The sequence below is a fragment of the Dendrobium catenatum genome, unplaced genomic scaffold (assembly GCF_001605985.2).
Source record: "Dendrobium catenatum unplaced genomic scaffold, ASM160598v2 fragScaff_scaffold_716, whole genome shotgun sequence".
NCBI lineage: Eukaryota > Viridiplantae > Streptophyta > Magnoliopsida > Asparagales > Orchidaceae > Dendrobium > Dendrobium catenatum.
The window spans coordinates 16,819,411-16,831,943 of NW_021319178.1; the positions used below are offsets into that span (position 1 = coordinate 16,819,411).

A 12,533-nucleotide genomic window follows, 5' to 3' on the forward strand; every position below is an offset into this window, starting at 1 on the left:
TTAAGTCACTATCACTCGCCGAGAAAATTAGTCATTTTTACATATGGATTTAACATATAAATTTTGTTATTTATATGCATAACACTCAAACTTTTAAATAACATAAAAACTAACACCTCATTATCTTTATGTTAAAATCCCATTATTGATGGCGAGGGAAAGGTTGTAAACCATGAAATGGACGTTGAAGGTGGCTTAAGTCTTGTATTCACCTGATCAGCTATAGGGTGGCTTTGCACGTCTCATAAACTTTTTGTCTCCTTCACGCATCACAATGTAATACATGCCTTCCTCAATGAACTCCTATTACTACTCCTTTACAAGCCACGACACCTTCATTAGTGAGCTCCATTGACTGCTTCCTTGCTTCTTTTTCTTGTTAAGGGTTTATTGGTAGGAGCGTCAAGGGATAGATGGCTGAGAGGTGAAGAGAGAGGAGCAGGCGAAGGTGTATGAGAGAGTGAGAAAGTATGTACTTGTGTACAAGGCATCCAGTATATCAAGATTTTATCATAGTCTTCTTGTGTCTGACAAGATCCCTCGTAATTTTTGTTAACTATATTAAGAAAGTTTTATATTATTTAATTTAAATATTAAATACGTAAATTTAATTATTTTAAATATAATTAATTAATTATTTAATCACCTTTAACTTCTCATATAAAGATTCACATGTTAACTTGGACTGATGCTTTAGAGTTTAGGCGCAACTCTGTGGGTCCCTCGTCGAATCGGTAGGATCATGGTTCGTTGAACCGCAGTCATGCGACCACCTCACCGGCGGAACGGGGACAGATCCATCCAACCTCTTTGCGAGTGCAGCGGATCACGCTAACTTTCCAACTCTTGCGGTATAGCAGAAGCGGAAAGATCCACCTCTCGTTTCACCGCACTTATATAGGGCAACGGACATTCCTTGCATTTTCTTCGTTCTTCTCTCTTCAAGAGGTTAGACGTGAGCAGCGGCGTGTGGCTCTGAAGTCCGCATTCTCTCTTTCAATATCAACAATCTCTCTCTACGGGCACTCTATCCCGCTTTATCTCGACCGCGCTCCTCTCCTCCACACGAATATTGTCGGGTTCTTTTGAAATAATCTAGCTCTTGGTGTTTTTAGACGAGATCAGGTCCAAGAGTAACTGAGACGGACTGGGAATGGCGGCGCTTCCCCACCCAACACCGCTGCCGTCGGCGAGGTTTTTTCCTCGCCAACCTTTGTTGAACTGCCCCTTCGCTTCCTCTTCGTACCGAAGCCGTCTCGTCGGAGATTTTATTGGTTTCTCGCAAGGGCGGGCGAGGCGGCGGAGAGATGCTGGTGCAAGGAAGTGGTGGTCTCCGACCATCAGGGCAGTCCTTCGAGACCTTGACCTCGAAGGATCCAATAGGGCACGGAGAGCGCCAGTTGTAGCCGAAGGCATGCTGGGCAAGGAGCGGTCCAAGGTACTGATGATAGCTTGTTGAAATATAACGTGATTTTGATTGATTTTACACCTATTCTTTCGCCCGATTAGGATTGATTTTTTTCTATTTTAGATCACTACGGATTGTTTTTGAGTTATTTTGCTAGTTTGTTTGGCTTTCGCATTTTCTTGCTATGAGAATGATCAAATAAAATACTATCGTTTAAGCTAATGATCCACAACTAGTGAATCTGTGAATATATCGTCGGCGATGTCTGGGTTCATCATCAGCCAAGCTGAAGCTTTTTCCATTACTTTTGAGCTGGATTGTTGAACTTTCTATTATGTGATTTCTGTCCGAGGCACCGTTGATTTGATATTATTGTCCAAAACATCAGATTGATCATCCGGCCTTTAGCACAATAAATAACGATTTCGTATATCTTTTCTTTTTGAACATTGTTGCTGTGCTGGATTGCTGTTTAGGCAAGCAGGAGAATGAATGTAGTGGTAATGTCTATATTTTTTCAAAATTTATGTGCTAGGTATATGGTAAATTATTAATTGTATCTGTTTTGGCATGTTATTTTGATATTTTCTTCTCCAACATAAGGAAATTTTGCAATTTATGTTTAATTCACCATCGGCCTCAAGGCTATTGAAATCAAATGACTGATTAATTACTATTCCACTAACAGTAGATGTAACATGGGGGTTGCTTGGTTTCTTTTATTGGAAATACCTTGCTGCTTGATATCACTTCTATTTGAATGCCCCGATAATAAATATTGGTTTTTGTTTGGTTTAGTTTTATTTTCCTCTCTAGAATGATTAATGATGATTTTAACCTTTTTTCCCATCTCTTTTATTTTGGCCATCAATAACTGCTACTATCAAAATGTTGACCAATTTGACACAAGTATTAAGGTCCGCTGACAAAGACATCAGGAAGCAATTAAATCCATAGATTCCAAAGTACGTGAGAGGACAATACAAAACCGACCTGTGTGTTATGTATTATTCTTGCCACTTCCATTAACAAAAGACATGGATTCCAATGTGTTACTGACATCATTTTGTATTATGTAGAATACATGTGAATGTTGACTTTTGTTAGAAGCATTTCTTTTAGCTTTACATCATCCTTTTGGACTGTTTGAACTTGAAAATTAGAAAAATAATAGCTTTTGATATTTCATCTGTCAAAGTTTACATAGTTTGATGGTTGCTCAGGTTGTAAATTTGGATGACATAATATCAGAAAGAGGAGCTTGTGGAGTTGGGTTTATTGCAAACTTACAAAATAAAGCATCCCATAATGTAATTTTGGATGCTCTAACAGCTCTTGGTTGTATGGAACATCGTGGTGGATGTGGAGCAGATAATATATCTGGTGATGGGTCTGGACTGATGACTTCAGTGCCATGGGATCTCTTTAATGATTGGGCCAGCAAACAGGGAGTTGCTTCATTAGATAGAAGTAATACTGGTGTTGGAATGGTTTTTCTTCCCAAAGATGAAAACTATATGAAAGCAGCAAAAACAGGTAATTTCTTTTCTGGATTTAAAAAATTTTCAAGCACTTGCCAACATTCTTTTCTCATTGCATTAATTATGCTTTTGATGCAACACATTCTACAGCGCGCATCTCAGTTTAGTTTTTTTTTTAATTTAAATTCCTTCTTGTTATTGTCATTCTATTTTTTTAAAAAATGCTTATGAAGCATGCTTGTCCATGTTTATGAAATGGGAACCCACTATATGAAATTATTTCTCATATATTCTTCATTTATAATCCTTTTTTTTTGTTTCTCTGTTACTTTCTTGCCATTTTTAAACTTCCCTTAAAAACCTCCCTCAAAAATTTTTTATAAACTATTGCTTAAGCTTGCTAGATTACCCGCTTAAGGATTTGGGTTTTCATGCATTCTTTATGTTTAAATCATCAATTTCCTTGCTTATAATACTTGTGGTAGCTATTGCCTCAATTTCTTCTTCATTGAGATATTTGAAAATTGCTAATTTGAACTCTATACAGCTATTATGAGGACTTTCTTGGAAGAGGGTTTAGAAGTTATTGGGTGGAGACCTGTTCCTGTAAACACGGCAATAGTTGGCTACTATGCAAGGAAAACAATGCCCAACATACAACAAGTATTTGTCAAAGTACCAAAAGAGGAGAGTGTTGATGACATTGAAAGGGAGTTGTACATCTGCAGAAAGCTAATTGAACGAACAACACAATTAGAAGAGTGGAAAGATGAGCTGTATTTTTGTTCTTTGTCAAATCAGACAATAGTCTATAAAGGAATGCTTCGCTCTGAAGTTTTGGGTCAATTTTATTTGGATCTACAGGATGACCTATATAAGTCTGCATTTGCAATTTACCATCGTAGATACAGCACTAATACTAGTCCTAGATGGCCTCTTGCACAACCTATGAGGCTGCTGGGTCATAATGGGGAGATCAATACCATTCAGGTTTCTGACTTGATTTATTGAAATAAACATATTCCCTTCTATATAAAATACCTTTGAAGGGCCACTTCTTATGAAAACTATTGCTTATGATAACTCATCTATGAGATCATGTGCTAGGGAAACTTGAATTGGATGCAATCTCGAGAGACAACTATTGAGTCTCCTGTTTGGCGTGGTCGGGAAAATGAAATACGTCCTTATGGCAATCCGAAAGCATCGGATTCAGCTAACCTTGATAGTGCTGCAGAAGTATGATTTTTAACTTATCATGTGTATTGTGGTCTTCGATTTTAGTATTTATTAAATTCGATATGCTTTTGTTACCTGTGTTAATCTTTAAAGATTTTAAAGAACACTGCATTGCTGAATTACTAAATTGGTTTTGGATCTTCATATAGCTATTCTTCTTTATTTTGGATAAACAATCACGGAAACAATACTGTGATGTAATTTAAAATTATAACAAATAATGACTTTGTTGTTATTCCTATACTTCTTTTGATTCATTTCTATCAACCTGCTGATTTTGATTTATAACTTGCTCTATAATTTAGTAGCATTCTATATGAATGCAACCACATCTGGAAAATATTTTATGTTTAGTACTTGTTTGTTGCAATCAATAGACGATTCCTCTCAGTACTTATAGAATAATAGCTTGTTTATTGTTCTATTTTTGCCATAAATAAATAATGTATAGTTCTAAGAATTGTTTTCATGACACAACTTGTTTATGCGGATTCATGGTTTGTTCACTGAAGCTTTTCTCATTGTTTTGTTAGAACTATATTTATAGTGAATTAATTCTATTAATGCTAGCTTGAAGCAACGCTACAATTCCAGTCTTTGGTATCTACTGGGCATTATTGGATCCAAAAAGATCGGGAGAGCATGAAAACACTAAAATTGAATAAAATCCAGTGGACCTATAAATGATGAAGCATCAGAGGATCTTTGTGGCTATCTTTTAGTAGTGAGCGAAACTAACAACCGAGGATGTTGTGTGGGAGGCTAGTATTGCTATGTTGGAAAATCAACCTGATTTTATTGCCAATAATATTTTAAGAAAACTTGTTTTGAAGGGCCATTAATGTTAGGAACCATGCTAATCAAAAGGAAAAGAAATGAAATTGAACATGGAGAAAATTGGCATCACATCTTTGATGAAAACTAATTTATTTTTAAGCTTTCTTTTCCCTTGGAGGAAAAGTGATGTGTCCAGGATTCAGTTTTCTCTCTTTCTTTATTTTCTTTTAAGAAAGCAACAACTATTTTCTATGAAATGCAAACCTTCTAGGGTTGGTGAAATAATGTGATTAAGCTATTTTTTTATCTTTTAATGCGTTGGAGGTTCAATCCCTTAAGGTGGCGTATTTGGTTTATACCCTAAAACCTGAAAACATGATTTGGATTTTGAAAGTCCTAAGCCAAGGTGAATCTGTTGCTGCAAGTCTGGCCTGATAGATTGATTTTAGTTTTAAAAATCTTTTTATTGTAATACTGATGAATATTTTTTATTAATTAAATCCAGAAGTCTTGAAGCCAGTCCAGTCTGATTGAGTATGATTATACTCTGACTGGGCATCTTGGGAATCTTGGTAATGCCTATTATAATCAAATTTAGTTAAAATGAACCCATTTCAGTTTAGCTATATTTTAATTTTATTTTGTTAGAGCTAGTGCCAGATGTGTGGAGAATGAGTGTGTTGATTCCTATCTTTAAGCATAAAGGTGATGCACAAGATTGTGCAAATTATAGAGGAATTAAGTTGATGTGTCATACTTAAAAACTACGGGAGAGAGTTGTAGAGCATAGGTTATGGCGTGATACGAACATTTCTCAAAATCAAATTGGATTTATGCTGGGTAGGTCTACTATGGAAGTCATACATTTATTGAGAGGTTTGATGGAAAAGCACAGAGAGAGGAAGATCTTCATATGATATTTATTGATCTAGAGAATGCATATGATAAAGTTCCAAGAGAAGTGCTATGGAGAGTTCTAAAAAAAGGATTAATAATGCTTATATTCAAGTCATTAGGGATATGTATGCTGGATGGAGCTGTTACTTGTGTTCAAACACAAGGTGTTTTGACCAAGTATTTTCCAATTTTCTTTGGATTATGTCAAAGATCAGCCTTAAGCCCATATATTTTTTGCCTTAGTCATGATATTCTTAATAGAGATTTGCAAGAGGATGTTCCCTGGTGTATGCTTTTTGTTGGCGATATTCTTCTCGTCGATAAGACTAAAGAGGGAGTTGAAGGATTATTAGGGAGAGTCGCCTTAGATGGTTTGGTCACATAAAATGGCGGCTTTTTGATGACCCGGTTAGGAGAGTAGAAGTATTAGATTTAACCCATGTTAAGAAAGGTAGTAGCAGACCTAAAAAGACTTGGTTAGAAAATATTAGAAATGATATTTCTTTATTAGATCTAAATGAGAATTTGACTCTTAATCGGGCTCAAATCTCAATGAAGAAAAAAAAAAGGATTCATTTAGCCGACCCCACGAAGTGGTATAAGGGCTTGACGTTGTTGTTTGTTTTTTGTTGTTTCCTGTAGAGATGGTGCATTGTTTCTCGAATAAATAATTAGAAATTGTGGCAGATATGCTTCCCACTTTCTGTCAGATCTACAGATTGATCTTAAAATCGGTGAGCTTTTATCTGAATTTTAACGATCTTGAATATTAGTATATGATGTAGAATGGATTTTATGATAACTTGTTTAATTTATTTGGTTAATGTTTCACAATTTGTTGTTCTGTTTTTCATGCCCATAGCTACACTTTTCAGTCATACTATAGTGTGGCATTTCTATAGAAGAAATTCAATCAGGGTTTGTTCGAGCCTTCTGGTTTTGGCCTGATTTGATTTCCTTTTGTTTTTGGTTGTGTTGTCTGGTTTAATTAGTGGTCTAGATTTATTCTGGCTGACCCTTGGCTTGCGGAAATGGAAGTATGGGTGAATGAATTGAAAAATGAAAGAATAGAATTGGAACAATTTTCAACCTTTTCTCTTAGAGAATGAAGAGTTTCTTTTGTAAAGTTATTCCAAAATTAATATAAGTTTGGGTTAATAGATTTTTCCTCTTGGAGTGATTTCAAAGAACTATCTCCTAAGTGCATCCAATCTTTTTTCCTCATCAACTTGCTTCAATATGCTGTCAGAACTTGGTGCTGATCATGGTTTGTTGTGGAATGAAAATGTTTTAGGATCTTATTTACTTGGAAGATATGATACTCTTGATGATTGTTAACACATTACATTTGAAGATAGCATGGACGATGAACAGATTGAGTTTCATAATATTTTGCAAGTAATCAATTGTCAACAACCAAGAGTTCAACTGATTGATCATGTAGAATGGAGGATCAGATGGTTCTCACCAGCTAATAAAGAATTCAACTAATTGTGAAAATAGAAATTCAAGATGCAATTCTTTTTGATCCATTTGACATGAAGGAGATAGCAATAAATTACAAAGATGCTCTACAAAAGGGGAAAAAGATAGAAGTCAAAAATATTATTTTAGTAATAGTCCTTTTTGCAAGTGCATCATGTTCTCAAGGAGACAGCACTCGAGAAATGATGACTTATTTGGGGACATCAAGACAGGCTATGCACAGTCAAGAGGGGTTGACAACAATCTAAACCAAGCTAGTCATGCTGTTAGGTTTGAATAATCTAATTATTTTTATCTTGTTTTAAATTTCAATTTTGTTAGCATGGTAAGGATCCTGTCTAAAAATAGGATGCATCAGAATATATTTTTCAAGTTGATGTTTTAAAATAATAATTTTTGCCCCTCTCTCTTCATTGTTATTCTCTCTCTCTCTCTCTCTCTCTCTCTCTCTCTCTCTCCCTCTCTCCCTCCCTTTGTAATTATTGTAATGACTGGAACTCTTTACCGCCTAGTCTATTAGGAGTACTTCTAACAGACGATAACAAGTTTCTTTCTGTTCAAGTAACAATTGGCTAGAATCTTATGGATCAACTAATGGCCCTACATCTCCCTTGGCATGCATCTCAAGACAACGTTGATCCTACTCTCTCCTATTAGGTTCAGAAGGAAAATTTGGCTTATATTCTCTCATACTTGAGAGAAGTAATAAGGAGGAAGACTGATGTGAAACATACAAGGAATTATAGGAATTTAATAAAAATTGTTAAGTTTGCTAATTTTAAAATTAATGTTTCACAAGATTAGATTCTAGGATTTCTTAGTTGTTGTTTTGCGTTGGCATGCGGTTACAAATTAGGTTAGAAAGCAATTTAAAATAACAACAAAATAATAATAAAGCTAGATGCACAAGTAATAGAAATCCTTCGGTTAACAAATAGAAAGTTCACCTTGAGTTCTCCTCACTCTCACTCTTGAGGGTTGTTTTAACGGAAGAATAATTTTAGCAAACTTAAAGATATCACCAAAAGACACAAGACACCTACAATATTGCCCAATGAAAACCTAGCCGGAGGGTAAGGAGTCGGTGGATGTTGAATAACTTGCCACTGTCCAGGGATTTGGTGCTCGTCGATGCGGTCGTCAAAGTAAAGAGGATCTGGTCGACGTAGTCATCAACGGTGTGGTCGATCTCCAAGTTGAGGTCGAAGAAGGGTGATCTCAACACATCTACTCGTCCTTGATGATCGTATACGAATCCATGGTCTCTTTCATGATCGGCCATTCATGGGGAGTAGGCCGGGGTTGTGTAGCTCCTTCTTTGGATGGGGTATGAAGTACGGGAGAAGAGAATGAGAGGAGGGAAAGGTTGGGGTGGTCGGCCTAGGCTAGGGGAAGAGGCAACTTTAATTTCAGTTTTTTGGTTTAGGTGAGTGGAGGGGAAATAAATTAAAATCTGAAATTTAATTTCAGATTTTATAATTGGAAAGGAGGTAATAATTTTTAAATTGAATCTCCTCTAATGGGGGAATAAGTGGGGCGGCACACCTTGAAGGGATGGCGTTGATTGAGAGCATTAATGGGGAGAATTAATTAAGAGAGAGGGAATATAGGGGGGGGGGCATAGGAGGGGAGAGGAAGGGTGTCCACATTCAATGAATGTGTCTACATGCAATGAATGTGTGATTTGGAATTAAATCCAAATTAATTTCCGATTGGGAGCGATTTGAGGAGCTTCTTAAAAAAATTTTTATTAATTAGGAAAGAGTTTGAATTTCAAATCTATTTGAATTCAAATTATGAGACTTTTCACATTAATAATAGGATAAATTATGAAGGTATTTAAGAGACAATTTGAATTTGAAATCAAGGGACTTGTGGATGAGTGGGCCAGCAGATAGGGTGGGGCTAGGTTGGCCGGCGGCTTGAGGTGGAGAGGGTAGGGAGGCTGGCGGTTTGGGCTCGGGGAAGGCTTGGCCGGCAGGTGTGGGGGTGGAGGGGAGAGGTTAGGCCGGAAGTGGGGAAGGGTGTGGGTGGCCGGCGGTATGGGGTTGAAGGAAAGGGAGAGGGGAGTAAGAACAGATACAAATTGCGAGCCCAGACTCTACCGATGGCTGACGGGAATTGCTTGGCCCTCTCTTAGGGTTTTCTTCACTCTCAAGAACTCACAACAAAGAGAAATAACAAGTGCTGAAATTTCATTCAAAAAATCATCATCTCTAATACAAAAGCTAGGGCCTTCATATACAGGCCTCAAGGAACAAAAGACACAAAGAAGAAATTATCCTCTGGGCTACAACATGAACTAATCCCTCTCAGAGGTACAATGGTAAAACCAAAATATAAATAAAAAATAAAATACATAAATGCATCACAAATAAAAACTCCTAATCGTAGCCGTCAATATACGATGCCTCCTCTGATAGACACGCAAGAATCTCCAGCTGATATCCTAATCAAAGACTTTGTTGGGATTTTTTGGAATATTATTGCATGACATTGATTTAAACTCGATCCTAATTACATCCACTTTAGGGCTTCTTGGATAAGATTTTTATCGTGAAATTCTAATATTATGTTTTATTTATAAAACCCTAATTCTTTTATAAATCTCGAAGTCCTCATCAAAATGCTAACTTACCTTGATTGATGGTTCTTGCATGAAGCTTTTAAATATATTAAACTTTATTTCACATCAACCTATAATATCCTATCAGTTTCATTCATTTTTTGTGTCAAGTTTTTGGATCTTGGTGTCAGAGTCGACCAGTGTTGGAAACTCATTCCTTTCTCTCTCTATATTTTTCTCTCTACGATTTCTCTTTAAATAGTTGAGGAGGTAATAAGCCTCATGGAGTCAAAATTTTATACCAATATATTGCATTTTAGTTCAACTTGGTAGCTCTCAAGGTTGTGAAAGTCACTATGTACTAATTACTTTATTCATGTAATACTTCTGAAACTTTGAAGTTTGTGATTGTAATTATTTCTACAAACAATATGTTATTATATATTGGAAAAGGGGTATCATTTCTTCCTTTTTATATTCTTTCTAGTTTATATGTTTATTCTCCACTTTATGGGCTGATTCCTGATCACCATCATTTAAATTTGTGCAGTTATTACTAAGAAGTGGTCGAAACCCTGCAGAGGCTCTTATGATTCTCGTCCCTGAGGCATATAAGAACCATCCCACATTGATGATTAAATATCCTGAGGTTATGTTCTCATGTTGTTTAAAGTGGGGCACATTTCCTTTTAATGGACAGAAATATTGAAATGTTGTCTTTTTGGGATAATTAGTTACCTTGATAGTTTTTTTCAACTTCAAATTTCCATGCTTTAAAGTATTAGCTAGCAGCCTTGAAGCTATTTAAATTATGTTTGCCCCCATTGTAAAATGTGTAATCTTATGCTTGGAAATGAAAAAGTACGCTTTTCTTTTTGTTTCTTACTCCTTTTATCCTTAGTTGAACAATATTCTTTTATCCAGGTAGTTGATTTCTATGACTATTACAAAGGACAAATGGAGGCTTGGGATGGACCTGCTTTGCTTTTATTCAGGTTCTATTTTAGTGGTTGTGAGTTGATATCCTTTGCTAATATGTAGCAGTGGTTAAAACGCATGAAAATATTTATGTCTAAAGAAATATTAAGTTGTTTTGATATGAGTATTGCATTATTGCGAGGCCAAAACTTGTAGATTGTTAGAACTACCCCCCCTCTTGTGGAGCTGAGGAGTTTGTTATCTCCTAAAGAGTTTTATATTGTATAAATTTGCAGTCATTCTACATGGTTATTGTTCGCTAATCAGCTTGTTTTATGTATCCCATTTGCATCAAGGCAAACTGTTTTTACATTTATGAAGCTAAGAATAATTGGACCATTATCTTGCATTAAGCTAACTTAAATGTAGTTTTTGCAATTTTAATTGATGAAGAGATGTTATTCTCTTTAAAATTGAGTTATTACTTGGTTATTTAATTTTATTTATTGATTATCAATCATGGCTTTGCTAGGCTATGGCCACACATGTTGCCATGCATGGGTAAATTGTTGCATAAATTTTAATTTTTTTTTGTGCAACATGAATTTCTAAAAATGGCACTGAAGAAAGTTTTATATATTCTATGTAGAATTTACTAGGGCATGTGAGAGTATTGAGTTTAGTTTCATATTGGATACTTAAAAACTGTCAGTATAGAAATACTAAGTGGTTGGACATCACCTACGGCTTAAGTCTTTTAAGTTGAAAATGAGTTTGACCATTGGTTTATCTGGCCTTTCCTAACAAGTGATTTCAGAGTTGAAGGTTCGCGTTCATGGGGTTTGTGGCTCCCTCGAGTCTTGGAATATTCTTCCATGGTTTAGCAAGTTCAAGTGCAGGTGGCTCTATTGTGGCTCCATGTGGTTGTGCTAACTCTTGGTGCATAATTTTTGATATGTTCAAAAGTTTCCATTTGAGAGAGTAATGCATGATGTTGAGAGTTCTCATGCTTAGGAATAATTGTTAGGTCATGCGATAGTGTTGGATTTCGTTGCAAATATGTTAGTTAAAAAAATATTTTAGTTTGTTCATGCTGCAAATTCATGTTCTACTTGAGCTTGGGCCAAGCTTTCACATAAATGTTCTTACTTGGCTTGTTTAGAATTTTTATAGTCAAATTAAGCTTGTACTTGAATAATTAATCAAATTAGAACTTAAATGAGCTAATAAACAAGCTTAAAAATCAAAAGAGTATTTGGATTTTGATCTGAACAAGTACTTTTATAATTATAAATAAATAAACAATTCAATAAATATGGAATTATTATCTAATTATTTGAAATCATTTAAATAAGATTAGAAATAAACCAGGAAAGTTTTCTTGGAAACATATAACATAAATAAGTATTAGGAAATCGTTCATTATAAGGACTAAAAAAGAATTACATCAAATCAATATGCAGATTCACTAATATGTCACGACCCGACCCGGTTAGCTCGCAAGTGCGATGCGGAAACAGAAATCAGACATAAAGAAGATAAAAGAAACTTTACAAAACAATTAATATAACTCCAAAATGAAGCATCAACATAAAGAAAGAGTCACTACAATTTCTAAACATAAACTTTTTCCTTTCAAGATCACCAATCAATGGATTTAGCATTAAGATTACAAAATAATACAAAAGGGGATCCTAAGTATAACCTTTCCTTTTATATTCTAATTATATATTCACTACAAACATCAAAACACAAAGAACCT

The 12,533-nt window shown here is 35.4% G+C and overlaps 1 protein-coding gene across 1 annotated transcript; it reads left to right on the top strand.

The window, feature by feature from the left end:
- Positions 1–929: 929 nt before the first annotated feature.
- On the top strand, positions 930–11,170 carry LOC110116370 (ferredoxin-dependent glutamate synthase-like). The gene is made up of 6 exons (XM_020849912.2): positions 930–1,438; positions 2,632–2,944; positions 3,437–3,879; positions 3,997–4,128; positions 10,404–10,502; positions 10,778–11,170. Exons 1-6 carry the CDS (start codon positions 1,154–1,156, stop codon positions 10,892–10,894), a joined length of 1,389 nt encoding a protein of 462 aa, XP_020705571.1. The 5' UTR covers positions 930–1,153; the 3' UTR covers positions 10,895–11,170.
- The last annotated feature ends 1,363 nt before the right edge of the window (positions 11,171–12,533 follow it).

What these genes read in the sequence shown, in the direction of transcription:
- LOC110116370 (XM_020849912.2), top strand. Translation starts at nt 1,154, where the DNA reads ATGGCGGCGCTTCCCCACCCAACACCGCTGCCGTCGGCGAGGTTTTTT. An exon ending in TGGGCAAGGAGCGGTCCAAG is followed by an intron (nt 1,439 to 2,631) that starts GTACTGATGATA and finishes ATGGTTGCTCAG; the next exon opens with GTTGTAAATTTGGATGACAT. An exon ending in GGGAGATCAATACCATTCAG is followed by an intron (nt 3,880 to 3,996) that starts GTTTCTGACTTG and finishes ATCATGTGCTAG; the next exon opens with GGAAACTTGAATTGGATGCA.